General features: G+C 47.3%; 1 protein-coding gene across 1 annotated transcript in view; it reads left to right on the top strand.

Annotated features, from left to right (window-relative positions):
* The first annotated feature begins 655 nt into the window (after nucleotides 1-655).
* The window catches only part of LOC126540133 (microtubule-associated serine/threonine-protein kinase 3-like), a 106,814-nt gene continuing 80,180 nt past the window's right edge, over nucleotides 656-27,289 (top strand). Inside the window, exons 1-4 of the mRNA XM_072286214.1 lie at nucleotides 656-679; nucleotides 4,016-4,219; nucleotides 6,664-6,825; nucleotides 25,850-25,941. Coding sequence (XP_072142315.1) covers nucleotides 656-679; nucleotides 4,016-4,219; nucleotides 6,664-6,825; nucleotides 25,850-25,941 — 482 coding nt within the window. The remainder of the gene's footprint in view (nucleotides 680-4,015; nucleotides 4,220-6,663; nucleotides 6,826-25,849; nucleotides 25,942-27,289) is intronic.

The raw sequence follows: 27,289 nt of genomic DNA, 5'->3' as shown, positions 1-27,289 counted from the left end.
TGTGAGGCAATGACAATGCTAACCTTTTCGGAGGTTATGCACAATGGCGCACAACAACCTCTGAAGCAAACATGTCTCGCTGTGTGTTCTGTTTACTAAGCAGACAGACTGCAGTTGTACACGGAAGGTAGCGTTTAACATCGACTCACCACTCTTATGTTATTGGACAAAGTGTTGAAGAAATTGAACATTCGCCGCAAACATCAGCGCTAATTAGCGTCAATCGAAGCAAACAGGCCAGAAAGCTTTGCTTGCATCTATTCCAACAGTGCGTGGGATCTGCGTACTCGTTTTTCCGTATGCTTCATTTCGAGTATATCATTCGTTATAGGAATGGCGTGTGAGTCTTTATCGACGGTCTTTAATTCACAGCGTGAATGCTCGTGCTCACCCGAACAGAAATACGATCAACAATGCGGCAATCTAGTGCACGGCTTTTCCGATTTTAAATTTATTTCTTTTCCCTCAGCAGGCAATGCAAAGAAGATGAAATTCAAATATTATGCATGTTCTAGGTTCACTTGCATGCATGTTCTAGGTTCTAGGTTCACTTTGAATAAAATTTTGATTGAAATACTCTCGGAAATTACGAATGTTACAGCGAAACACCCTTTTTTTTTCAGCTGCCGTGGACAAAAAAAAGCAATCTGCGAGGATGTTGGTGACACTTTTTCCGAGGGTGAGTCACTTGGAGAAATGTGCTGAAAAAAGAAGAGGAAACAATCAGAATCGCTTACTCTCTGGTGCATGCTTGTGAACGGAACTGCACAAGTTATTTATTCCATTGAAAAGCTGCCTCCCGACGGCCACCATCGGGCAAACGTGCAGCAATGTTTCTCAATGGGCGGATCTTTGCCAGACAATAATAATTCTTTCTGCGCGTTGTAAGAATGCGGTGGTCAGTTGGGCTACATTGGTAATATACAGAAACGAGACTTGGTGCAACGTAACGAGGTCGTGGGAGAAATGCCGAAGCGTCAACTGGCGGCCGCTTATTCAAATTTCTCTTGCTTTTATTTCATGATCACCGTGGTGGCTAAGTGGTTACTCTGTTCTTCCACTTGACACAATCACGGCTCCACAGGCCTGATTCTCTGCCGCACCCCTCGTATTCCCATGAACCGGATTAGAAAAGCACATGCGTGCACTGATGTTTACTTGCGGACAACAAAAGGTACAGAGGGCCAAATTTATTCCGCGCGGGCCACTCCTACTAGGCGTCTTACACCGCAGTTCTATCTCCATGACGTCGAATGGGATGTTCAGTGCGGACATACTGCTCTTGCAACACGTATGGCGTTGGCCAGCTTTCCAACGGCGTAGTTGCGAGGCGGCCGTACGTTCTGGAGCTCGGCGATCGGCTACGTGCGACCCCTGTTGAAGCCCCTAAAATTCAACAATCGCTTTCATCGCCCAACGAAGAACGAACGGCAAACTTCGCTTTAGTGCCACGCACATTGCTTTTTTGCACGCATAGGTAACGAACGAGAGTGTCATAACACGTACTCGTACTGCTCTAAATCTGAGAGGATTTTCCCAGACCGGCGCATGCATTCGCGAAGAGCGCGTCGGACCTCGCATATGTGCCCCGATAATTTGCTTTCTCTTTCACATTGCCGCGTCAAGATTGCAAAACACGCTGCATGTCTCTTACAGAATTGATGCTCCGTCAATATATAGTGCCGTTTGTCGAAATAAAATTAGTGGGCGTCGTTCCTTCCTCTTAGGCACCGTGTTTTCGCTCGGAGTGTGCGAATGGATATCGGGGAAGACAAAGGGCGCGAGCATGCGCACTGAAGACGGAAGACAAAGAGGATTGGGAAGATTTAGAAGGTTGGGCCCGGCTTGGCTGAGTGCGCTATGCTTTCTTTTCATTTGCAGCAGCCAGCATTACGTGTCTGCAGAGTGAGGCGCAAACCTGCCGACCATCGCAGATAATGCACACTCGGCTTCGGCGACATGCGTGCTTTGTGCGATATCTGTCCTCGATCCCACTGGGTATATTTTCGCAATTCTCGGTTCTCGCGTACCTTTTTTCTGCGTCTGTAGATTTAAAATTTCAGTGTTCACATATATGCTCCAGCTCGAAGGACAGTGCAAGAGGTCCGACCTGCAAGCGTTCAGCTAGCGCATGGTCTTGATACGAGAGCCGAACACAGCGAGCCATAAATGTCAAAGTAAAAGAAAAAACAACAAAAAAACATGCGATTCAGCAACAAGCTACTTGGCGAAGTAGCGAGAGCTTGGGGATAAAAATGCGAGGACTTTGTTTATATCAGCCAAATGTATTTTCCGGGAAGATGTGCAGGAGCGATGTGCACCGACTCTTGGAACCGCTCGGATATATATTTTTTTTCACGTTTCACAATGTCTGCTTTAGTGAACTATGGTGAGCGGTCTTCTCACTGAGTAAACGGTGTCAGTAAATGCTCGTTAGGTACGAATACTAAGATATCTAATCGCATATGAATCGAATAGTGGCAGAAGCGCAATGAATTAAATCAAATATATTATATTGGACGGGCTGTTTTCACAATCCATAAAACGACGTTCACATCCTAGAATTCTTAACGTTTGCTTTAGAATTACATCAAGAACAAATGAGCAGTTTCTTCGCATGAACAGGACTCTTCAGGGACTGCGCATGGTCACTGTATAGCCCGCAAACTATGGCTCCCCGAGCGGCGACGTAGCCGGCTTCACTGCGTAAGCTCTCCATGTTTCATGTCTATACTATGCCCACGGAGATGAAATTTGCCGCAATCTTGGCCAAATTTTATGGTTAACTGGGTAAATGTAGATATTTTCAAATATTCCTAAACTATTACACTAATGCTCGTATTGATGAATAGTGACCATTCGTTTCGAAGGCCAAATTGGGTAAGACACCGTTCGTTTGGTTATTCGAAATTTTTACATATTCGTACACCAGTACTCCTTCTGAAAAAAAGTGCCATTTTCTTAGACATTATAATAATAATAATAATAATAATTTTATTTCTGCCTCAAACAAATACAGACAGGGGGAGCTGCAGAAAAAGCTGTCATAAACAGCTTGACTCGGCCGCAGCCCCGAAATACAAAGCAGCAGCGACAGGCAATCTCGTCGCAGACATGATGGCTTCATGTCTCACGTCACATTGTTTGGTGTTTTCAGAAGGTATTTTCAATTTTACGTGGTCCGAAAAAATTATTAGTGCCCCGTTTCCGCAACAACATTTTATGCACGATTCTTACCCTACTCGCGAAAGATGTCATTTCACCACAATAAATGAACTTCTTAACGCTTTTGTGTCATGATAAAATTACAGAAAAGTGTAAAACTGCGTTGTTACAGAAAAGCAGTGCTTCTACATAGCATACTTCCTGTCCAAGGCTAGGCAACATTTTTCAAACAATATTTTACGTGGACCCGCGTTGCTCTCCCAGCAAGGCATCGTCCTTTGACCGGTCGAGTGCAACGCAAGTCCATTATCTCACTGTCCATGAAGTTGAGCTCACTAATGACGATGAGAAAACACGAAAAATGCTTGTCTGTAAGAAATCTATGACAACATGGCGTCTCCGACTGCGGCTAAAAACAATACGTAGTATCACACGCGCGCGCCTGTCGTGGCCTCGTCATCAACTACAGTACTAGGACAGACGAGTGTATGCATGGTTCAGGGCACAGAGTCGCACTTTGGAATCCAGCATTTGATGCGCGCCTATTTGTACTCCGCCATATACCATGAGCAGAAACTGAAACGTGAACAGGGAATAACCTATTAGCAGACATGCTATGCGTAATCATAAGTGCTACGCAACATCACGCTGCAGTGTTGCCGGTTTATAAAGATGAAGCTGTGCCAAATGTACGCTTCGTCTGAGTTAAGCCACTGTCTCAAGTGCAGGTCAAGCTAGGAATGGAAGAGCGCAATGAAGTTGTTTCGAAATTATTCGCGTTTGATTTTGTGCCGATACACTTCGCCGCCCGTAAGCTCCTCAACGACGACCCCTGCCGTCTTTCTCGCAGGTTCCGAAGACTGCCACGGTTCTGCTGGAGTTCTTCATCAAGCGCGAGAGCAAGGTGTCGCTGATGCGCGACCCGCTGTCTCACTTCTGCCAGGAAGAAGTGGTGCTCCACGCACAGGAGTGCATGCTCAAGCTGAACAAGCAAGTCATCACGTACCAGGACCTCCGCGACATGGTCGAGAATCTAGTCGGTCTCCACAGCCTTGTAAGCCCGGGTTTGTTTATAAGTGTGCTGCTGTTCACCCAAATACGGAATGTGAGATCTCGCGCTATAGTGCGGGTAATTAGCCTCGCACGAGGGGAGTGAAACGTTTCCACGATCAGCAGCCACAACACACCGCTTGTGCTCGCGACCAAAGCACAATACGCCGATACTAAAAGCACAAGAATGTACAAATAACAGGCTGTCTGACGAAAACGTTTTTCCACAATCTGTCGTTGGTGTGTGAGGGTAGACATTCTTTAGAAAGCGTCGCCGATGAATAAACTGTCCTGCAAAACTCGCCTCGTGAGACTTCCGTAACCCCACTTCTTGCGTGGAATCCACACCGTTGCTTGTGTCGACTACTCCTGCTTCACGTCACTTGCAAAGACTTGTGGGTACTAATAAATGCACGAGTCGACTAATATATACATTAGAAGGGCTTTGGATCACTTGTATTCGATATAAATGCTCACGTTCTCTATTATTATTCTCCTATCGCATGTCCACTGCAAGTCAGAGGCCTCCATGAGAAATTAATCACACCAGTGTTACCTCTCCACCACACAGTATGACTGCTGTTCTAATATCATTGCTCAGCCACCTACATCTTCAGATTGCAAGCAACGCTCTCTCTCACTCTAATTACTTGTACTAAGGATCTTGAAAGAAAGAAATTGCTACCGAATAAAATATAAAAGAATATATAAAAGAAAATATAATATACATAGAGATATAAAAGAGTAAAGAAAATGATAACGGAGTTTCCGTGCCTTCAGAGGACGTTGAGTTTCACTTTTGCTAGTTTTCGTGATAGGGTAGGGTTGTTTTATTGAAGCAACGGTAAAAATTGAGAAATAATGATGCTGCCGTTTATGATAAGGGAATGGTTTTTAGTTATATCGGTCGTCCGTGCGAAGGTGCCCTAAAAGTTGGAGTACGTGAGTACCCGAAATTTTCAACACTAATTAAATTGTCCTTGCTGTTCGGTGCGTATTGGATTCTAGTTTTCACTTTATGAAATTGCCGAATATTTGTGTTTCTTTAACATGTAAGGGATGCCAACATTCGTCATAGGCACCAGTTGATAAGTCAACGCATGTCACAGGTAACTCCTGCTCAATTTTTGTAATTTACTATGAATGCCTCTCTTTTAGGCACGCCTATATGCGAATTTGTCTTGCTTTAGGCAAGATAACATTACTTTAGCAACTGCACCATGATTTTATTCCTTCATGACAATGTGTGCTGTTGTATCGAACTTCTATCCTTGAATGAACTTGGTACTCTGCGTGCATCTGGCGCCCCCTGCGACCGCGCCCCCCCTATTTATTTGTCATTGTCGTTTTGGACCAGATAACTCAAAGGAGTTGCTTTCCGTATGCACGCTCCTCAATTGACCGGACGTCTATTTTCAAACAATATCAGATGTATTTAATAATGCCTGTATATAAATCATGTAACTTTAATAATCCTATTTTTTAGCAAGAGAACTCCATGAAAATATTATATATTTCATTACCCTTAGAAATAAAATATTTAACACTCGATTCAATATTCGAAATTTTATTCTGTCCAACCGACTAATCCGCCCTTCCGACTTGAAAAAGTTTTGTGGCATGGCATTCATGAGACGATGTCCTTACTAGTGAGGCCATTCTATGATTAGCTAGAAAAGTGTTTCAGCGCCCCTTTGAAAGTGAATAAGGGCGTGAATCGATAAATAACTCACACCCTTACTCCATATTTGGTTGTAAGGGTGTAACTTATAGACCAATTTACGCCCTTATTGACTTTAATAGAGCAAATTATTTTACAGCATAGAATATTCGTATTCACTTAGATTTTATTCGGAAATCTCACTATTCGAACACTCCTACCTAAAGTGTAAGATAACCTGACGAAAAATATAAGAAACTTCTACATATTAGTCGGCTCGGTTTCGGCTACGGTTGCTTACGTCGTAGAACCACCTAATATCTAAGGACACGAAGCATTCGAGCCGGGTTTTAACTACGAATGCTGATATACAAGTCTATCGTGGTAATTTGGTACAGATAGAAAAGGGTGAGGTGACACGTAGAGGCATATTACCGGGCGCACACGCATTTCTGACTTCTTCCAATGATATGTGCGACTGAGCGACTGTGGGCGAACGCCAAAATAAAATTTCTTCTCGAGCTTCCTCGAGGAAATCTGGCGGAATAATTTGTTTTGGAGACGCACTCTTCTTCGGCAGTAGTCACGACTACATATATACGGAAAGAGCATGTCAGAGATTGCGAGATGCTTACTATTGTAGATGTACAGAACAGAAAACGCCTTAATTGAGAATCAGTACGACCGTGTAAGGCAGGCACTTTCAAAGATTCCACGAAAATAGAACTGCATGCCGTCCGCCTTGTGCGGTATTCAATGGATCACGATGTGCGTCTTTTTTTCGCAAGTGCATCAAGAAGGACCCCGAGGTTGCGAAGGCCCTTGGCGTGACCGTGCGCAAACTCATCATCATCACCGGGGAGGTGGCTTCGTCCCTGGAGAAGATCGCCGAGGTGTCCGTCACAGACTGGATGGCCATCGGGGACGCCATCATCACCAAGATTGAACGGGTAATCGATGCCGGCCTCTAGAGCATTGAAGGCATGCCGATGGATCACTACCATTGTTCGTGTAGCCTACGTGGCAGTAATCAACACAAAAGCCCGATGAACGTAAGCGTGTTACATGTCGTTTGTGTACATGCGAAAAAGGCGGAGTTTATTTCACAGGTACGTCCCCCCTAAGGATCTCGAAGTGGTAATTCTGTTCTGAGTAACACTTGAAAATGGCTCAGTGGCAATGGTTACGTCGGTTGCAAAGGGCGCGGAAAGTGGCGCCTAAAAGGATTTCTCGTAGATCGATTATATTTCATGCGTAGAACTGAAATCATAACTGAAAGTTTCAAATATAATCGCTGATTTAGTTTCACCCACACGACTCTCAGCCCACTTACACTCACAAGTTCAGCAAGTAAATATGGCAATCCTTTGCTTTTTCAAGCATTATTCGTCTAAAAATGCGCTATCGTTTGGTTACAAAAATTGCCGTACATTCAACCACTTGTTGAAAGGCGAGGTAGGCGAGTTGGTATATTAAGGTGAACGAGATAAAACAAAGCAAACAGACAGAAGACGATACATAGATCTTTTCTGTCTATCTATTGTCCCTATTGTCGCCTGTTTCCTTAGCGCTGCTTGATATCAAGGTGAAAGAGAATACTTACGGGAGGAATTGAAAGAATTCAAGAGCAGGGAAATCAGCAGAGCAATAAGCCTGATTAGGAGTTCATTTGTTGGTTGATCGAGTGTGGAGTTCGTGTCGTAGGCACTCGGCAATCTTTAACACAGAAGTCCTCATCGCATGTTCACTGTACTCGTGAAAGTGGGTTGTGAAAAGCCTGTGAATATGTCGCGCTCTGTGCACAGAATCAATGTAAAGGTCTACAGTGCACGGCAGCCTGTATACTCTGAGGATGACGCCAATGTAAATGACAGTAGGCTTTCAGCTTTCGACATTATGGGCATTGTCGCCGCCTTATCACCACATTCTCAAACAATCAACTCACTGCCTTTGCCCCCACTCTACCAAGATGAGCACAGGACCACACCATGACTGAAGAAGACACTATCCTTCTCAGGAATTGCCGCGGAGTGTCACTGAAGCGCACTTCTCTCTTGAGGTGGCGCTCATATCCATTGTCTTGAGTCGGTCGCAGCGGCGTGTTGAGTGAAGGAACCTTCTAGAATACGCGATCCGGTTCCCGGTCGAGGAAACGACCATTGCTCCCTTATCCGCCACGACGGTCGGTTTTGATTTGATTTGTAACTTTAATAAAAAAAAAAAGCTGCTTTGAGCATTAGAGGAGCGTGCAGGTGCCGCCTGTGGGGGCCTTGATATTTGGCTTGAGATTTTATGGCGAACGGGCGTAGTTTTCGGGGCTCCGTGGCGGCGGCGAAATCATGTTTTTGTGCATGCTTCGAGCTTGATTCTGTTTTTGATTTGCTGTTTTTTTGCCTTTAAATAGTAATCGGGTGGCTTTCTTTCTTTTCTTTTTTTTGTCTCTCGTACGTGTTTCGTGAGCGCGGGTGTGTTTCGTGTAAATTTGGTTTTGCAGGATGGTTAGAGCGTCTTTTCGCGCCACGTGCTTCAACACGTGCAGCCGGGTGTGACGTTGAGTGTTTGTAGCCTTTAAATGGTAGCTTGGAGGCGGCAAGACTAATAGCTATTAGTGGTTTTACTTTGCATGTTTTGGTAGGAAAGTGAGAGCGTGCCCGCGTGGTTGAGCACGTGCGAGAGCGTGTCATACCTTCGGTCTCCGCGGCATTGATTGCTTTTGAAACACTGGTGAGAGTTGCTTTGCGACATTTTGATGGTTTGGATCCTGTGCGTATCAGTTTTTGCTGAAAGGCACGTGATCTGCATTATTATAGTATTATGATATTATAGCATTTTGACAACTGGCACACACTGTGATGTCGATGCTAGGCTGCAGAAAATGGAGGCTTTCCAGGAAGAGCTTGTAAAACAGGTCGAAGAGCTCAAAAATGAGCTAAATAGGGAGCGTGATGCACGGAAGGTAGTTGAAAAAAGACTTGAAGCAGCCGAGGAAAAGCTGAACAGGGCTGCCATTGTGAACGAGAATGTGCATGACAATAAAATGCAGTCCCCCGACGTGACAGGAGAGGGAGTACTAGCAAAGTACATGGAATCTGTGCAACGTGGTGAAGGGTTAGCTGGAAAGAGCGGCACCTACCTGGAGGCCGCCACGTGGAAAAAACAGGAGCACAGGTGACAATGCCCTTTGTCGAGTCCGAATCATGTGGAAAAGGACAAAGGCAAGCAGGGAGAGGTAGGAGAGAGTGAAAGGGTGATTATCACCGGCGGCTCAAACCTGGCTAGGTGCTGAGAAGCAATTGTGGAGAGGGGGAAAGGCGATAGAAGAATGGCGGTAGGGACATTTCCAGGGCGGACACTGTGTTTTGTCGTGGAGTGAGCAAAAGAAAAGCTTGCGGAAAATGCCCACGTGCACAACCTTGTAATAGTAGCAGGTGGGCTAAATGACGTCCTAAACAGGAAAGGGACAGGACTAGCCAAGCGCTTGGCGAAGGGGGTGGACGACTTGCGTGAGCTATCCCCTCAGGTGCAGATCGTGGTGTGCACGGTGCCGGAGGTGCCTGTACGTGACAGTCACGTAAAAGAGCCGTAGTGGCTGCTAATGAGGCGATATGGAAAATGACCCGAGAGAAAGGCTTCGAGGTTGTCGAAGTAAACAGGGAAGTGAGAAGGTGTGGTGGTTTTAAACGAGATGGCATCCACTTCAATTACAAGCTGGCACGAGAAGTGGGCTGGCGACTTGGTGATCGCGCTGTTGCTTTTTAGGGGGCCCATGGGCGCTCAGGAGGCCAGAGTAGGTATTAATGAAGGTCCCCTAGGCGAACCTCAGAAGAGCATTGCCGTCGATAGCAGAAAAGGGAGGAAAGCAAGAAAGCGAGCTCGCCGTGCAATAGGCTACATAAACATGCAGGGCGGCAGAAGAAAGGATGAGTGGGCAGACATTGAGGAGCAGTTAAATGGAGAACAAATAGGGGTGTATGCGGTTACAGAAACGCACCTTAGAGACTCAGAAGAGCAGTCAGTAATTGAGAATTATGTTTGGGAAGGGTGCAACAGAACTAAGTCGGAAAGAAAGGAAGGGGGAGTCGGAAGGCTCAGCCACCAGGGAGCCAAATGAAAAAGAGTAAATTAATGTCAAGAGCATCTCTGGTTATCAAGTACAATGAGTGGAAAAAAAGAAACTTGGCTGGGAGTTACTTATTTGTGGACTGGAAATGATTGCACAGAGAAGAATGAGGAGTTGGTGGAATGCATGAGCGCTGATATTAAGGGTTTCGGGAGTGGTGCTGAAATTGTCCTATTAGGTGACATGAATGCCCACATACAGGATTTAGACGGCTATACCGACAATAACGGGAAGTCAATACTGGACCTTTGTGAGCAACATAACCTCGTGATCGTGAATACAGGGCCTAAGTGTGAAGGACAGGTCACGTGGGCAGTGGGAAACCGGCAATCAACCATTGATTACTGTCTGATGACAGAAGGAATTCATGATAAGTTGAGAGAAATGGTCATCGATGAGGAAGGGTTTAACAGCATAGGGAGTGACCATAAACGCATCATATTGAAAATGGGATATGTAGTTGGGAAAGAGAGCAAGGAGTGCAAAATGACGAGTCCAAATTTGAACGCTGAACAAATAACAAATATAGTCACTACAGTCGAGGAAGAACTTGGCAAATGACGAAATAAAGAGTGGGAATACAGTGAGCTTCTAAGTGCAATAACGATAGAAATACGGAAAGAGAGACAACGTGGTTCGTTGGAAAGGAAAAAAAGAAACCGAAAAGCTTGTGGAACAGGGAGATACGAGAAGCGATCGCCGAACGACAGAAAGCATCCCGGAGCATAGATGGGCAAAAAAGGCGCAGTTGCCGCAGGATGTAGTGACCAGTAAATGGGAAATATACCTGGATAAAACGTCTATGGTTCAAATACTTGTGCATGCAAAACTAAAAAGTGAAAGTGAACGTTCGTTGTCAGAAATACATGAGAAAAAGAAGGCCGCACTTAGAATATTTTGGAACCACATAAAATTATTACGCAGGAAGTCAACAACAATAGAACAACATATCCTAGACGAAGATGAAAACAGATTGGAAGGAGAAGTGGCAATAAATTACATCCGCAACATAACAGCCGAATCTTTCCAAGCCAATTACGAGGGTGTATTTGAAGAAAAAAAGAGCATAAAGGAGAACCAAGTGTAAACGGAGCTGGTGATGACAAATTTCAACCGGAAGAACGCGGAAGAGAAAATTCCTAAGCACACAGCCACAGGGCTAGACGAGGTTCCCGTTAGGTTGACTAATGAACTAGGATGAAAAAGTAAGGAAGCTCTGGTGAAAGCAGTGGGAAAAACTTTAAAAGATAGATGAATACCAGACAGTTGGCGACAAAGTGAAATGAATTTAATTTATAAAGGTAAGGGGGAGAAAGATAGAATTCACTCGTATAGACCGTATAGATCGGTAATATACAGGCTAGTAATGCAGGCAATCAAACTAAAGCTTCAAGCATGGGCAGAGAAAAATGGCATTTTGCGAGGACTTCAGAATGGCCTCAGAATAGGTAGGCGTTTAGATGATAACTTATTTGTTCTTACTCAGTGTATTGAAATATCAAAAGTAGAAAGCAGACCGTTATATGTGGCCTTTTTAGACATTACAGGAGCCTATGACAACGTAGACCACAACATTTTGTGGGATATTCTGGAAGAGGAAGGCTTAGGTGACCATTGTCTACAGCTTTTGAGAGAGATTTACCTAGAAAATATCGTTTGCGTTGAATGGGAAGGGATGAGGGGCGAGAAGAAAGTTCATATCAACAAGTGACTGAGGCAAGGGTGCCCTTTATCCCCGCTGCTGTTTATGATGTACATGATGAGGATGGAGAGGGTGCTAGAAGAAATTAATATCGGGTTTGATCTCTCATACAAACAGGCGGGTACATTAGTAGAGCAGAAGCTTCCAGGTTTATTTTATGCGGACGACATTCTGTTGCTAGCTGACAAGCAAAGTTATTTGCAACGTCTGGCTAATATCTGTGGACACAGAAAGGTAACAATTTAGGTTTGAAATCTAGTGTTAGATAATCAGGTGTTATGGTATTCAATGAAAACAGTGAACAGACAGTGGGTATACAGGGCCAGGAAACACCTCGGGTAACAGAATATAAATACCTTGGTATATGGATATGCGAAGGCAATAGATATATGGAAACACAGGAAAAATAACAGTGAAGGGGAAGAGAAATGGCACCCGTAATGAAGGACAGAGCGCTATGGGGATACAATAGGTACGAGGTGCTCTGAGGTATGTGGAAAGGGGTAATGGTTCGAGGACTTACTTCTCGAAGTGCGGTTGTTTGCTTTAAATCAGAGGTCCAATCAGGACTCGATGGGAACCAAAGGTCAGTGGGTCGCCTCGCATTGGGCGCTCACGGGAAGACACAAATGAAGCTGTGCAGGGTGATATGGGCTGGACTAGTTTTGAAGTGACGGAAGCTCGCAGTAAAATTGAGTATGAAGAACGGCTGAGGACTATGGAAGAAAGTGAATGGGTTGGGAGAGTGTTGAGGTATCTGTGCAGGAAAAACATTGATTCAGTGGAGGAAGAGAACTAGGAAGCTTACAAGCAGATATGCGGCCTGTAGGGTGAAAAACGTCAAGCGAAATGTCAGAGAGGCTGAAATAATCTCATGGGTGGCGGCAATGGAAAAGAAGCCTGCCATGAGTAACTACTTAAGAGGAAAAAACGAAATCAGGAAACAAACAATTCATGATAACTCAAAGAGAAGCTCATTACTTTTCGAAGCGAGATGGGGATGCCTTAGAAAACGCACCTATAAAGCGAGATATAAGAAGGAAGAAGAAGCATGTGCTTGCTGCGATAAAGCTAGGGAAACTATGGAGCATGTTTTATTAGAATGTGAAGACGTCTATCCAGCGGTCGATTTAGGCACCACTGGTCTCCTTGAAGCTCATGGGTTCAGCGAGAGCTGTGGATAAGTAAACATGTCCGCAATAGGGATTTGTTAGAGACGATTGGAGGATTGGTGGAAGAAAAGTAGGGAAACGAAAACAGACGGAGACGTACAAAAGCACAGTTCGCAATAGGGGATCAGGAAATTTGGTTGTGGGAGTTCATAGTGTTTTTTTTTTCTTTTTTTATTGTTTTACCTAGGTAGGACGTTAGGCAGCATAATAGCAAGAGCTTGGTGGCGCAACCCACCACCTTGTTCCAAAGGGGACGCTCATAACATCCATAGATCCATCCATATTTCTTCTCTTGGCGGGCTCCCAAGGAGGCTATGACGTGGTCAGTCTTCATCGTAGATAATTTGGGCAAGCATCCCCTACAGAACGAGCGTTGGTGATGACACATGAGCACCAGCTGTTGGGGCACACAAGGCTTAGCCATGTCCGTGTTAGTGCGATGACCAACACACACGGGACGACCTCCCTTCTCCCGCACCTTATCTGAGCAGTTGAGGGCCTAAGCAGGCTGATCAATCTTGAATCAACCTTCGGCGACTTATATTTCGGGCCCGCATCAGCGTCAGCGTCTTCTGCGCACCAGCACGTATGTACAGCGGGCCGCAAAATATTTCGGACCATGAAATCTTAGAAAAAGCTGAATATCCCCGCAACTTCACAACGGAGCATGGTATTTGCATTTCGACCCTGGGCTACAAACATTGTTGTTTTACTGACTACTGCTACAGGCTGCTCGGGGATTCATCGTTTTCTGAGATTCCGTGCTCCATAAACTTTTGTGGCCGGTGTACATCAAAACATGACAGAAAATAAACCATTCGCTATATTTTGCGGGTGGAACCTTTTGTCGTAAAATGTGCCGGCTTGACCCGCAACAAAAATGGAAAAGATCAACGTGCTTTGTGATTAAATAAGCCTTGGACAGACACTCCCATATCCCTAGGGGCTTGTAGTGCCTAGGTCACGGCGACTACCGACTGAGGTTAAGCAAAGTCGCAACCCATTAGCCTAGCATGAGGCCGCACTCAGCAAAACTACTGATGCAACAAGCACGGTTTACTAAGGGCATAAACAGATTTAGGTTAAAACTAAAGCTTACCATACATTTTGTGAAGCTCGAGATGCCTATGTATCTGCTCAGGAGCGGACGACAGTACAGTAATACTGGCTGGCTCCTACTCGAAACACATGTGGTGGTCTTGAAAATGATTAGCTCTTCCACTTCTGCAAATCGTCATCGAACTCTTCAAACAATGAAGCCGTTGCTCAGGACATCAGGATAATGAGTTCCGTCCTTATTATCGTAGAAACTCGGCTGGCGCATAAAGGGCCGTTTATAGTCCGACGTAACGCCCGCGCGCGCGCACGCTACGTCACGTCGGCGAAAACGACTCCTCTATAGTCGGGCGCACCGGCGCAGCCAACGTAACCGGCGGCTTCCGACGCGCCCCGACGGCCCCGGCGCCGATATGGCTCCTGAGCCATTCGCGCGTCGGAGTCGGCAGAACTCTCGCACCACAATGCATTGCGCGCGAAGAACCAGGCGCCAACACAACTCCGCAGACGGCCTTTGCGGACGGCGCGCGACTTGGCGAACGTTCTGCGCATGCTCCGAAGATAGCAGCCGACGGCGCGCGCGTTGAAGTCTAGAGGGGATGGCATCTCGGCTGGCGCAGCGCAACCGACGTAGCGTGACTGACCGCGAACGACGCTCACCCGCGCGTCGATAACGTCGGACTATAAACGTGCCTTAAGGGTCTGAAAAAAGAAGTCAGTTTTACCCGAAAGACGAAGTATTGATTGCGATAACAAATTAGTGGACAGTTATACGAAGTGAGGATAGTTGTCTGATCGGCCGTATAATCTTCTAAATATAGGCATATTAAATAAAGTAACAAGCATGCTCTCACGTGCGCACAAGCCAACATGAACACATCTTGCTCGATGACCACGGAAACTCGCTGTTAAAACGTTGCAGTGAGGAAGTTTATTTATGTATTTTATTTATTTATTAGATACTGCCAACTGCCTCTTGGCAGTCCAGGCAGGAGTGAGTGTATACAAAGTCGGCACTGCAAGTCAAAATAACAAAAACATGGGTGACAAGGAACCATAAAAAATGCTTAAAGATACAGACTATTGCGTCGGGAAAGGCAGCATGTACAAAATTACAAAAATAGGAAAATGGTGATTCTAAAACGAACACGCTTCATTGCAAAGATTGTACGGCAGACACAAATGATTCAACCGAGGACATACAAGCGACTTCTTGCGGTAGAGCATTCCACTCTGCTATAGTTCGAGGGAAAAACGAGAAGCGATAAGCAGTAGTTTTAGTCGGTGGCATCACAATCGTTTTGCTGTGCTTGCGTCTGGTTTCTCTTGTTTTATTAAAATTGATGTATATGTCGGGATCCATTTTTGTTTGTTTATTAACGATATTAAACAAAGTTTGTAGGCGACGCAGTCTACGCCGAAATTCTAGCGATGGGAGGCCAGACCGTGTTCTGAGATCAGTGATCGAGACTCGTCTATTATAAATATTGTAAATAAATCTAAGGGCTTTCTTTTGCACGCTTTCAATGTTGTTGACACCGGTCTTTGTGTGGGGATCCCAGACAGCATCGGCATATTCAAGCAGTGGTCTAATGAGTCTCGTGTAGGCAGCGAGTTTAGTCCTACTAGTGCAATGTTTGAGCCGGTGTTTAATTAGCCATAGCTTCCTTAGCGACGCCGAAACGACGTATTGGACATGAGCGTTCCGGGTTAACTTCGAGTCAATAACTACACCCAGATACTTAAATTTGTCAACCGTCTTAATTGCTACATTATTGATTGTATATGTACAAATTGATGGTGCTTTCCTTCTTGTAATCATCATTTGAGTACATTTTGAGGCATTTAAGTTCATACGCCAGGATTGACACCAATTATCGATTGCATTAAGGTAATCCTGTATAGCAGTCTGATCATGGGGTGATTGAATGTTGTGGTACACAATACAATCATCAGCGAAGAACCGGCATCGTACCGGGGAATCAAAGGACAAGTCATTCAGATAAATCAAAAAGATAAGAGGTCCAAGTACTGAACCTTGCGGTACACCGGAAAGTACGGGAGCAGGTGAGGAAAATGAGCTTCCTATACGGACATATTGTGTTCGATTAGTTAAATAAGAGTCAAGCCAGAGAAGAATTTGTTCATTTTTCAGCGCACATTGTAGCTTGAGCTTTAGTCTTTGTTGACAAACACGGTCAAATGCTTTCTGAAAATCAAGGAAAAGCACATCTATTTGCCCGCCGCAGTCCAGCGCTGCCATGACTTCATTGGTAATATTGACACGTGTACTTATCTTTATCGGGCGACCACGCTTCGCCGCCTAACAAATGCTATCACACAGCGCGGGACGCACCTGCATGTATCCGAAGTTTCTGGAAAGTTATCGATGCTTCTATCCGCTGTCTGTTGTCGCCGAACCTTGTGTTATCTGCTTTCATCGCGTGACTGGAACGTTGTAGAACTTTGTGGAAGGTACGCGGGTCCGAACGATTAGTCTGGAACATTCGACGACTGCTGTATAAAAGCCGACGCGCTTGACTCGTTGATCAGATTTACGACGATCGCCGACTGTGTTCGCCGCTCTCGTTGTGCTTTAAGTGTAGCCTGTTTTGTGGGCACAGGTTCGCCCAATAAAAGCTAGTTTTTGCCTTTCACAGTTTTGCTGCTGTGTTCTTTGACGTCACGACCACGTGACATCTGGTGGAGGTGCTTTGCGTTCATGTACCGGACGCCCCCACAAAGCCGTGACCCAAGCCCTCACTCGGAAGACACTAACGTCGCCAAGAACCAGCGAGGTAGCCGCAGGCTGCAAGGACTGCCCCCGGAGCACGGACTTTTGCCTGAGACGACTAGGAAGATGGCCACCACGTCCACCCCAATGGCAGCCCCAGCGTCACCCGTCGTGCTGCAGCAGCCCAGGGAGCCTCCGACGTTCCGCGGTTCAACTTTTGAGGACCCGGAAAGCTGGCTGGAAACATATGAGAGGGTCGCTACGTTTAATAGCTGGAACAATGAAGACAAACTGCGATATGTCTTCTTCGCATTGGAAGACGCTGCCAGGACGTGGTTCGAGAACCGCGAAGCCACCTTGACGACCTGGGACCTGTTCCGAAGCGGCTTCCTGCAGACATTCGCAAACGTCGTACGCCGAGAACGAGCCCAAGCGCTATTAGAATCCCGGGTGCAGCTACCTAATGAGACAACCGCGATCTTCACGGAGGAAATGAGCCGTCTATTCCGTCACGCTGACCCCGAAATGCCCGAAGAGAAGAAAGTCCGCCTACTCATGCGTGGTGTGAAAGAGGAACTTTTTGCCGGAATGGTACGAAGCCCACCGAAGACCGTCGACGAGTTTCTTCGTGAGGCCACCAGCATCGAGAAGACACTCGAGATGCGAAACCGGCAATTCGATCGCCGCACGAACTCTACAACCTACGCCGGGGTTCAATCACTGGCTACCGACGATCTACGAGAGACTATCAGAGCGGTCGTACGGGAGGAGCTGCAGAAGTTCTACCCAAGGTCGCAGTCCCAAGTGGATCCAATCACTGAAATCGTCAAAGAAGAGGTTCAGCGATCGCTTGGAGTGCCTGAGGTGCAACCACGATCACCGCAACCTCAGCCAGAAGCAATGACCTACGCCGCCGTCGCCCGCCGTCAAGGTGTCCCTCCACGACCGCGCCAGGGCCCTGTAACGCCGCAGTTCCGTCGACCACCGCCGCCGCCGCCGCCGCCAGCACGCCCACCCGTCGCGCAGCGCAGCTACCCGAGGAAGACAGACGTTTGGCGCGCTCCTGACCACCGCCCGCTCTGCTACCACTGCATGGAAGCCGGCCATGTGTACCGCCGTTGCCCATACCGCGACCTGGGATTGCGAGGGTTCGCCGTCAACGCACCGCGCCCTCGGGAAGGTGAACGCCCTCATGACATCGCCGACTACCTCGCCGCTACTCAGTGGAGCCCTCGACGACCGTCCCGTTCGCCGTCACCAGGCCGCTACCTGTCGCCGCAGCGCCGTCCATACACTGGCCCAGCCCGGGGCCGGTCAGCGAGCCCGTATCCGGAAAACTAAAAGCAGCAACCGATGGAGGTGCGGTTGCTGTTCGTCGAACTGACGAAGATCCTCCGCCGCCGACGAAGATGCCGAAGAAACTACCTCGACGACATAACGACACGCCGCCGTCCCGACGAAGTGTGAAAGCAAAAAATACGACGACGAAAAACGACCTGCCGACGCCCCATATCAGCCACAGGTCAACGCGACACAGCCGTGATCCGACGCCACGACCTAACTGTAACGCAAGACAAAGAACCACCGACCTCGACGTGCTTCTCGACGGCCACGCAGTCACCGCCTTAGTCGACACAGGGGCCGATTACTCCGTCATGAGTGGACACATCGCCGCCCAGTTGAAGAAGGTTAAGACTGCATGGGAGGGCCCTCAAATTCGCACCGCAGGAGGACACCTCATCACGCCGACTGGAATCTGCACGGCAAGAATAACCATTCACGACCGGACTTACCCTGCCACTTTCGTTATCCTCCAACAGTGTTCACGAGACGTCATTCTCGGTATGGACTTCCTGAACCAACACGGCGCAATCATCGACCTGAAGACACAGTCAATAACGCTGTCGGAAGATAGAGCAATACCGCCAGAGAGCCCTCGTAGTCACCACGCCTTGAGTGTGCTTGAAGATCAAGTGAGCATCCCGCCTCACTCCAGCATTGTTATTTTGGTCGGCACCGAAACACCCGCTGACGTAGAAGGCGTCATCGAAGGCGACCGACGTCTACTGCTCGACCGTGAAATTTGCGTCGCAAGAGGGATCGCTCGACTGCACGGAGGAAACACGAAAGTGTTGCTGACAAACTTCAGCAAGGAGTTCAAGCACATCAACAAGGGAACGACGATCGCATACATCGAGGAAATTGTGGAAACCAGCGATGCCTTTGTCCTCTCGGATTCTATCGCATCTACCCCGACGACCGTAGTTCCCGAGCCAGACTTCGACATAAGTCCAAGTCTCCCCGTGATTAAGCAGCAACAGCTCAGAAATCTGCTTCGACGATACAAAGGCTGCTTTTCGACGTCATCGAGGATTCGACAAACACCAGTCGCAAAGCATCGCATAATAACCGAAGAATGCGCTCGACCACTACGCCAGAGCCCTTACCGAGTTTCGACGCGGGAACGTGAAGCTATAAGAGAACAAGTCGACGAAATGCTGCGCGACGACATCATCCAGCCGTCGAAAAGCCCGTGGGCATCCCCTGTTGTCCTGGTAAAGAAAAAGGACGGAACCCTACGTTTCTGTGTCGATTATCGTCGACTGAACAAGATCACGAAGAAGGATGTATACCCCCTCCCACGGATAGACGACGCATTAGATCGGCTCTGCAACGCTAAATACTTCTCGTCGATGGATCTCAAGTCTGGCTATTGGCAAATTGAAGTCGACGAAAGAGATCGCGAAAAGACCGCCTTCATCACCCCAGACGGCCTCTACGAGTTCAAGGTTATGCCATTTGGACTGTGCTCGGCGCCTGCAACGTTTCAGCGCGTGATGGACACGGTTTTAGCAGGATTGAAGTGGCAGACCTGTCTTGTTTACTTGGATGACGTCGTTGTCTTCGCCGAAAATTTCGACGATCACCTTAGGCGGCTCGCAACAGTACTCGAGGCCATCAAGTCATCAGGGCTCACTCTGAAGCCAGAAAAGTGCCGCTTCGCCTACGATGAGCTTCTGTTCCTAGGCCACGTCATCAGCAAGTCTGGAGTACGCCCCGACCCGCAGAAGACAGCTGCCATCGCAAAGTTTCCGCAGCCCACCGACAAGAAGGCAGTGCGTAGATTTCTTGGCATGTGTGCCTACTACAGGCGATTTGTCAAGGACTTTTCACGCATCGCTGAGCCGCTGACACAGCTAACTAAATGTGACATCGAGTTCAAGTGGGAAACGCCGCAGGCCGACGCATTTGAAGAACTCAAACGACGCATGCAGTCGCCGCCCGTACTTGCGCACTTCGACGAGCTCGCCGATACCGAAATTCACACTGACGCCAGTAGCCTAGGCCTAGGTGCCGTCCTAGTCCAGAGAAAAGATGGACATGAACACGTGATAGCTTACGCTAGCCGGTCGTTGTCAAAAGCGGAAGGCAATTATTCCACAACGGAAAAGGAATGCCTCGCCATCGTTTGGGCTACAGCGAAATTCCGCCCCTACCTATATGGCAGGCCATTCAGAGTGGTCAGCGACCATCACGCGTTGTGTTGGCTAGCTAACTTAAAGGACCCTTCAGGACGGCTGGCACGGTGGAGCCTCAGACTACAAGAATACGACATCACTGTAACATACAAGTCCGGTCGAAAACACTCAGATGCCGATTGCCTATCACGTGCCCCCATTGACCCGCCGCCGCAAGATAACGAAGATGACGACGCCTTCCTCGGAACAATAAGCGCGGAAGACTTCGCTGATCAACAACGAGGGGACCCGGAGCTAAAAGCCCTTGTCGAGTATTTGGAAGGGCACACCGACGTTGTCCCTAGGGCATTTAAGCGTCGATTATCTTCGTTCACGCTTCAAAACAACCTACTCGTGAAGAAAAACTTTTCACCAGTCCGCGCCAACTACCTTCTTGTTGTTCCGTCGGCGCTGCGTCCAGAAGTACTGCACGCCTTACACGACGATCCCACTGCTGGGCACCTCGGATTCTCCCGGACGCTGTCGAGGATACATGAAAGGTATTACTGGCCGCGTCTTACCGCCGACGTCGCCCGTTACGTCAAGACATGCCGAGACTGTCAACGACGCAAGACACCACCGACAAGGCCAGCAGGGTTACTACAGCCGATCGAACCTCCTCGTCGACCATTCGAGCAGATTGGGATGGATTTGTTGGGGCCGTTTCCGACGTCAACATCCGGGAATAAGTGGATCGTCGTGGCGACGGACTATCTCACCCGCTTCGCTGAAACAAAAGCTCTACCGAAAGGCAGCGCAGCCGAGGTAGCGAAATTTTTCGTCGAGAACATCCTGCTGCGACATGGCGCCCCAGAAGTCATCATCACCGACAGAGGAACGGCTTTTACAGCAGAGCTCACCCAAGCCATTCTGCAATATAGCCAGACAAGCCACAGGAGGACAACTGCCTACCATCCGCAAACTAATGGTCTCACGGAGCGCCTGAATAAGACCCTCGCCGACATGCTAGCGATGTACGTCGACGTTGAGCACAAGACGTGGGACGCGGTCCTGCCGTATGTAACCTTCGCTTACAACACGGCGGTGCAAGAAACAACACAGATCACGCCGTTTAAGCTGGTTTACGGCAGGAACCCGACGACGACGCTCGACGCCATGCTGCCCCACGTCATTGACGAAGAGAATGTTGACGTCGCTAGCTATCTCCAGCGCGCCGAAGAAGCCCGACAGCTCGCCCGCCTCCGGATCAAGAACCAACAGAGGACCGACAGCCGACACTACAACCTCCGACGACGCTTCGTCGAGTACCAGCCCGGCGACCGTGTTTGGGTATGGACCCCGATACGCCGACGAGGACTCAGTGAGAAGCTACTGCGACGCTATTTCGGACCCTACAAGGTCATCCGACGTATTGGCGCTCTGGACTATGAGGTCGTGCCAGACAGCATTTCGCATTCACAGCGGCGCCGCGCACGATCTGAAGTGGTCCACGTGGTGCGCCTTAAACCCTTTTACGGACGCTGACGAACTTCGTTATTTTTGTTGTTTTCTTTGCTACGAGTGCTTTTGTGTATTACTTTCGTTTGTTTGCAGCATCGGGTCGATGCTTTTTTTTAAGAGGGGGGTATTGACACGTGTGCTTATCTTTATCGGGCGACCACGCTTCGCCGCCTAACAAATGCTATCACACAGCGCGGGACGCACCTGCATGTATCCGAAGTTTCTGGAAAGTTATCGATGCTTCTATCCGCTGTCTGTTGTCGCCGAACCTTGTGTTATCTGCTTTCATCGCGTGACTCGAACGTTGTAGAACTTTGTGGAAGGTACGCGGGTCCGAACGATTAGTCTGGAACATTCGACGACTGCTGTATAAAAGCCGACGCGCTTGACTCGTTGATCAGATTTACGACGATCGCCGACTGTGTTCGCCGCTCTCGTTGTGCTTTAAGTGTAGCCTGTTTTGTGGGCACAGGTTCGCCCAATAAAAGCTAGTTTTTGCCTTTCACAGTTTTGCTGCTGTGTTCTTTGACGTCACGACCACGTGACAATATGTAGAAGCTGAGTAACTGTAGATAGGCCACGCCGAAATCCATGTTGTTTTTCCGAAAAGAAATTATTGTTTTCCAGAAAGCTGCTCAAGTGCTTAAAAACATAGTGCTCCATCACCTTACTAGTGGTGCAGAGAAGCGAGACGGGTCTGTAATTAGTAATACTGAGTTTATCTCCGGACTTATGAATGGGAATTATCTTTGCTGCTTTCCAATCGTTAGGAAGGACACCTTGCTTTAGACTTTCGTTAAATATTATGTACAGATACTTTGCGCACCACTCCGCATATCTAAAAAGAAAATTATTTGGTATGTCATCAGGACCAGCAGATTTCTTTATATCTATGTTTAATAGGGACGAAAGAATACCTTCTTCGGAAACAAAAAGGTCCGGAAGTTCGCAGCCAGAACCTGAAAATTCTAGGCTATCGTCTTCACTACCGCGTAGAAATACCGAAGCAAAGTACTCGTTGAACGCTTCCGCAATATTCTGGTTGTCACTGGTCTCGGTATCATTCAATCTAATTTTGGTGACCGGGTTCTTTTTCTCGGCTATGTGCATCCAAAACTTTCTTGGGGCGTTAGATAAAAAAATAGTGTAGTTTAACATTGAAAAAATGGTACTTTGGGTCTTTTATTTTTTTCCTAAGTTCGGTACGCATTGACGGTAGCACAGAACGATCGACACAACTATTGGGGCGTGACAAGCGTTTTAAGCGGCGCTTTAGCTGCAGTATGTCCCGAGTGATCCAAGGGTTATTGCGGGCCATTCTCTTGCGTTTTGTTGGAATGTACCTGTACATACATTCTCGCACTGCGTCCTTAAAATGCAACCATAAATCATTGACACAGGTTACACCTTGATTTGACTTTTTTAGAAAAATGTCGAAATCTTGCTCTAAGTAGTCGAGTAGACTTTCATCAGCAGCTCTCCCAAAATCCAAGACTTCTTTGTCTGGACAACAGATAATATTTTGCTGTAGATTGCTTTTAAGCAGAATCGCTTCATGATCTGATATGCCTGGTAATACTTCTACAGTAAATCCTGTTTCACTGACTGCTTCAGAGATAAGAACAAGGTCGAGGATAGTTTTTGAGCTTGAAGTAATACGTGTAGGTGTTCCTACTACTTGTTTTAGATTAAAAGAAAACGCCAAATCGAGCAGCATTTCAGCATGTTGACAAGAATGCCGAACACAGAGATCGTCCCAGTTTATCATCGGTAGATTAAAGTCCCCGCATAAGATGATACGAGTATAGTGTTTACTGTGGACGTAAAGAAAATCATGCAGCGATTCCAAAATTGAGATATCTGCATTCGGAGGCCTGTATACTACACCAATAAGAACCTTACATTTGAAAGACGGCACTACAATCCAAACCATTTCAGCAGAAGTATTGTGTGGAATGGATGTGAATGGGATGCCATTTTTTATTATGGTCGCGACACCACCCCCTCTCGAGCCACGGTCGTGGCGAATTATGTTGTACGAGCTGGGTATTATGTCAGAATCAGGGATAGCATCATGAAGCCATGTTTCTGTTAAAAGCGTGATGTCAGGATTGTAACTAAGAAGTAGGCTCTCAAGGTCATCAGACTTGTTCACAACACTCCGGGCGTTAACATTTAAAACAGTTAGCGGACTGAAGACGTGGGGTAACTCTAACAAATGTGCTTTAGTCTTACTTTCGTGATGTTTTTGACTGGAATTAGACCGGCTATGTCAATTTGCTGCTGAGGGAACTGCCCTGTCCAATGCTTCGTCCCATCTGAATGTATTGCCATTGATTCTAACCTTGTCGAAGGATAGAAATACTTTGTCGCCTCTGTCTCGGTTCTCTTTTGTCCAGGTCCAAAGCTTTTTTCTTATTGATTGGACTCTAGGAGAGAAGTCCTCTGAGATGCTGTATGGAGTGTTCTTGAAAGCTTTACACTCTTTCAGTATTTTTAATTTGTCTCGGTAGTCTACTAGCCTGAATATTACGGGGCGGAATTTGTCGTCCCTAGGCTTCCCTATTCGATGAGCTCGCTCAATTGAAACATTTGGAACATTTAGTACGCTGTCAAGGATTTTTGTCGAAACCTGTCGTTCCAAAGATCGGCGTGCTTCTTCCTTCGGTTCCGGTAGACCATAGAGTATTAAATTGTTCCTTCGGCTTCGGTTTTCGAGGTCATCTACTTTTAACAGTAGGCTGTCAACGGTTTTCTGCAGGTCGTCTACCTTGACTTTGTAGGTCTTAACAGTAGTCGAAATATCCTCTACTTTTCGGTCAATGGAAGCTAACTTATCAATACTTTCATCTAGACGCCGGTTTGATATGGCCACGCCTTCCTTAAGTTCTCGCAAGTCGTCCATAATTTTTTGCAGCATAATTTCGGTAGAGGGGCCTGGATACAATTCAACGTCCCCGCAGGAAGCTAGTAAGTCCACAAAACAATGGTACACATTATTTAACGCATCTATAAACGGCCGTGGGCACGGCAAGAGCAAAAGACACACATCGTCACTACTATAGCCAGAATCATGGCGGTAGTCTCTCACCTGTATTAGGAACAAAAACGGATTCTTTAGTCGCATGGTTCCAAAGCTCTCGCCGCGCCCACTGGTCGATTGCCACTCTTGAGTTGTTTTTATACTCTCCGATAGCTGTGACGTAGCGAATGGTGGCGCTCGATGTCGGTCCAAGTGCGTCGTCCAGCTGCGCAGGCCCGGCGTGTCGTCAGCGGAAAAGCCTGTCGATGTATTGCGCTGGTGGCCGCGCAATTCCGTCAGTTTCCATGCAGCTGGATCGGACTCTGTAGCTGAGGCTGCGTCGCTGTAGCTGATGCAAATCAGGGCCTGTATTAGGAACAAAAACGGATTCTTTAGGCGCATGGTTCCAAAGCTCTCGCCGCGCCCACTGGTCGATTGCCACTCTTGAGTTGTTTTTATACTCTCCGATAGCTGTGACGTAGCGAATGGTGGCGCTCGATGTCGGTCCAAGTGCGTCGTCCAGCTGCGCAGGCCCGGCGTGTCGTCAGCGGAAAAGCCTGTCGATGTATTGCGCTGGTGGCCGCGCAATTCCGTCAGTTTCCATGCAGCTGGATCGGACTCTGTAGCTGAGGCTGCGTCGCTGTAGCTGATGCAAATCAGGGCCTGTATTAGGAACAAAAACGGATTCTTTAGGCGCATGGTTCCAAAGCTCTCGCCGCGCCCACAGTTAGGAAGACGGCGCACTTCCTCCCAGCTTTCATCCATTACGTTATCGAGATTAGGCCGCTATCTCCGGCACACCCTCGCACGCTTTCACTCGCACATGCAGCATACGGCTCGCGGCGACGTTTTTATCGCCCTTGGACTTTATACAGAACATAACGTCGACGGAGACGGTAGAAGTGCGTCTGGAGTGTCCATATAATTGCTATCGCAATAAAACGTGTATAACTGTCCGTGCTCACCCGCATAAAGCCATAGGCAAACTTGCAGGCTGGATTCAATTCCTAAGAATTGTACACGATACAGTAAATACCTGCTTCTGCGAGTCAGCGTACGAGGGTTTGTGTCAAGGAAATAAATAGGTGTGCTCAGCTCGGTTTGATGCAGTGTCTGCTGTATCGATCGAACTGCATGACAACCTAGCGCTTGCTTAAGCGTTTACGTTAAGTATATTGTGTCTCAACAGATGCAACTGACCAAGCCGCAGCCTTTCTCGTCGTTCATACCAAAGATCCGCGACTTCCACAGCATTAAGATGCTCGGTGCTGGAGGATTTGGGTAAGGCTTTTGTACAACCCGTCGCGGCTTTTGTGTGTCTGTGCGAAGGCACTAAACTACTTGCTTGAATTTCGGTCAGTGCAGTTTACAACGGAGCGACACAATTCCTGGCAATTAATAAAATGTGGTGATCAAGAGAAGCCTTGAGCACAGTGGCAAGGTTTCAATGAAGCGGCTTGCTTTCGGCAGGGCATCACCTTGTCGGCACGTTGTCTTTGCCGACATTTTCAAAAATACCTTAGAAGAAACATTTCCTCCTGGCTGATGCTTCCCTTGTTCGCCCTTTATCGGCCACTTCGTCTCCATCCTCTAGCGAACCCTTTCCCTTGTTCGCAGTACATGCGATCTATTTGGAGCAGACATTGTAACGAACTTGGTACTTACGCGTTTCCTTCCGAAGAGTGAACACGTCTACAATGTTGACTTAAGTTTTCAGTAGTACAAAGTTTGACACGTAATCCCTCTTTCCCAGCAGGAAGCTGGCAAAGGACCATAGTCTTTGTAGGAGCCAATCTGTGCAAAGCTGTTACTGTGTCAACTATGTCATATTATGAAGCCATAGTTAAGCCTGTCTGAGTGGCCATTTAAGTACTTTTTTTGTCTCCTAATACATTGCACATGATAATTCTGTTAATGTAACCAAAGGGACCGTCCTAAAGCGCCCTAAACATGTCCTATAATGCATTCTTTTAATGCCACGAGCGTAAGTGAATAGAAATGGCGGGCTTAAAGAAACAATTGACCTTAGTGGTGCCGGCCTAATACAGTAAACTACGATTCATTTCTGGTTTCGCTGCTGATGTCTGTCTCATGTACTGAATTTTGCAGAATAGAATGACCCGATTAGTGCCTGTAATCTCACCGATCGCTGGGCGTAGTTACTACTTTAATAAAATAATCTAAATGTTAAGACGACCATGTGGGATTCATTGTATCGCTCGATCCTTTCGTTACATTTACACTTATGTAAATTTTGGAAAAGTCAGTACGAGAGCTCCAGGTTGTCCCTAGGCACCCATCGGCTGGACCACGTTTGCCGCCTGGGGCGCGGAGAAACCTACTTACCGAGGTCTCTGCCATGTGATAAATAGGCCCGGTTGTCACATTCGGTGCTACTTAAGACCGAAGCATTGCTGCGGCGTGAACGTTTATGCGCCCGTGCAAATCCACGTGTGAGCTACGATGACGAGTAGGTGCGCATTTGTTAACGTCATAGAGGGTGATGCCACCAGCAACGAGCTATTTGCAGTGTCTGAAAGTGCCTCTGCTTTGTCGCGTAATACCTATGCACACGTGTATGCGATAAGACGTGTGAGCAGGTCATAGGGAGTAGCACAAAAGACATTCG

This window comes from Dermacentor andersoni, chromosome 2, assembly GCF_023375885.2.
Source record: "Dermacentor andersoni chromosome 2, qqDerAnde1_hic_scaffold, whole genome shotgun sequence".
In the NCBI taxonomy this organism is placed as follows: Eukaryota; Metazoa; Arthropoda; class Arachnida; order Ixodida; family Ixodidae; genus Dermacentor; species Dermacentor andersoni.
The sequence above is the reverse complement of the archived record's forward strand: the minus strand, read 5'-3'. Positions and strand labels throughout refer to the sequence as shown.